Consider the following 624-nt stretch of genomic DNA (forward strand, 5'->3'; position numbering starts at 1 on the left):
TTAAGTTTCATATTATAAAATTGTAAATTAATTTGTAAAAAACCACCTTTAATTCGTTTTTTCGGTGCATATTCCTTATAGTGTGTTTCGAGACAAATTTTTGTTTTTAAAAGTAGATTTTAATGAATACAAAATTTAGGATAATTTGGAATTGTATAAACTACAAATTCTATTGTACCGATTAAAATTATAAAACATCCAATATTCGGTTTAGATATCATAAGCTTCAAAAATTATTTAAAAACAATTGTAGTTATCTATGTTCAATTTTCAGTAGTTTCGTTATTTTTTACAGTATCAAAATTTGTTTTATTACTACAATGCTGGTTTTCACTTGTAGAGGATTTGTCTCCATTTAAAGGGCTTATCTCATTATTTTTCTTCACTTTTTTCAACTGTCCTATAACTTTAACATAATTATAGGGAATGAGACCAACATTTATATTATCTGTAGCTCTACACCATCCTGGTAAATTTTTTGGTTGTAATGACCTGGGTGCAAGGCAAACTTTTTGGCCAGCTTTTACACTAAGTTCATCATTATTTGATGCAACAAAATCATACAACACTGTTGCAATATATGCAGGTTCTTCACATTGATGCCACTCTTTTGGGTCACTCCCT

General features: G+C 28.4%; 1 protein-coding gene across 1 annotated transcript in view; it reads right to left on the minus strand.

Annotated features, from left to right (window-relative positions):
• Nucleotides 1-263: 263 nt before the first annotated feature.
• Nucleotides 264-624, minus strand: part of LOC108576860 (peroxisomal membrane protein PEX13) — a 2,257-nt gene continuing 1,896 nt past the window's right edge. Inside the window, exon 5 of the mRNA XM_017939926.1 lies at nucleotides 264-622. Coding sequence (XP_017795415.1) covers nucleotides 264-622 — 359 coding nt within the window. The remainder of the gene's footprint in view (nucleotides 623-624) is intronic.

The sequence above is a fragment of the Habropoda laboriosa genome, unplaced genomic scaffold (assembly GCF_001263275.1).
Source record: "Habropoda laboriosa isolate 0110345459 unplaced genomic scaffold, ASM126327v1 scaffold54, whole genome shotgun sequence".
NCBI lineage: Eukaryota > Metazoa > Arthropoda > Insecta > Hymenoptera > Apidae > Habropoda > Habropoda laboriosa.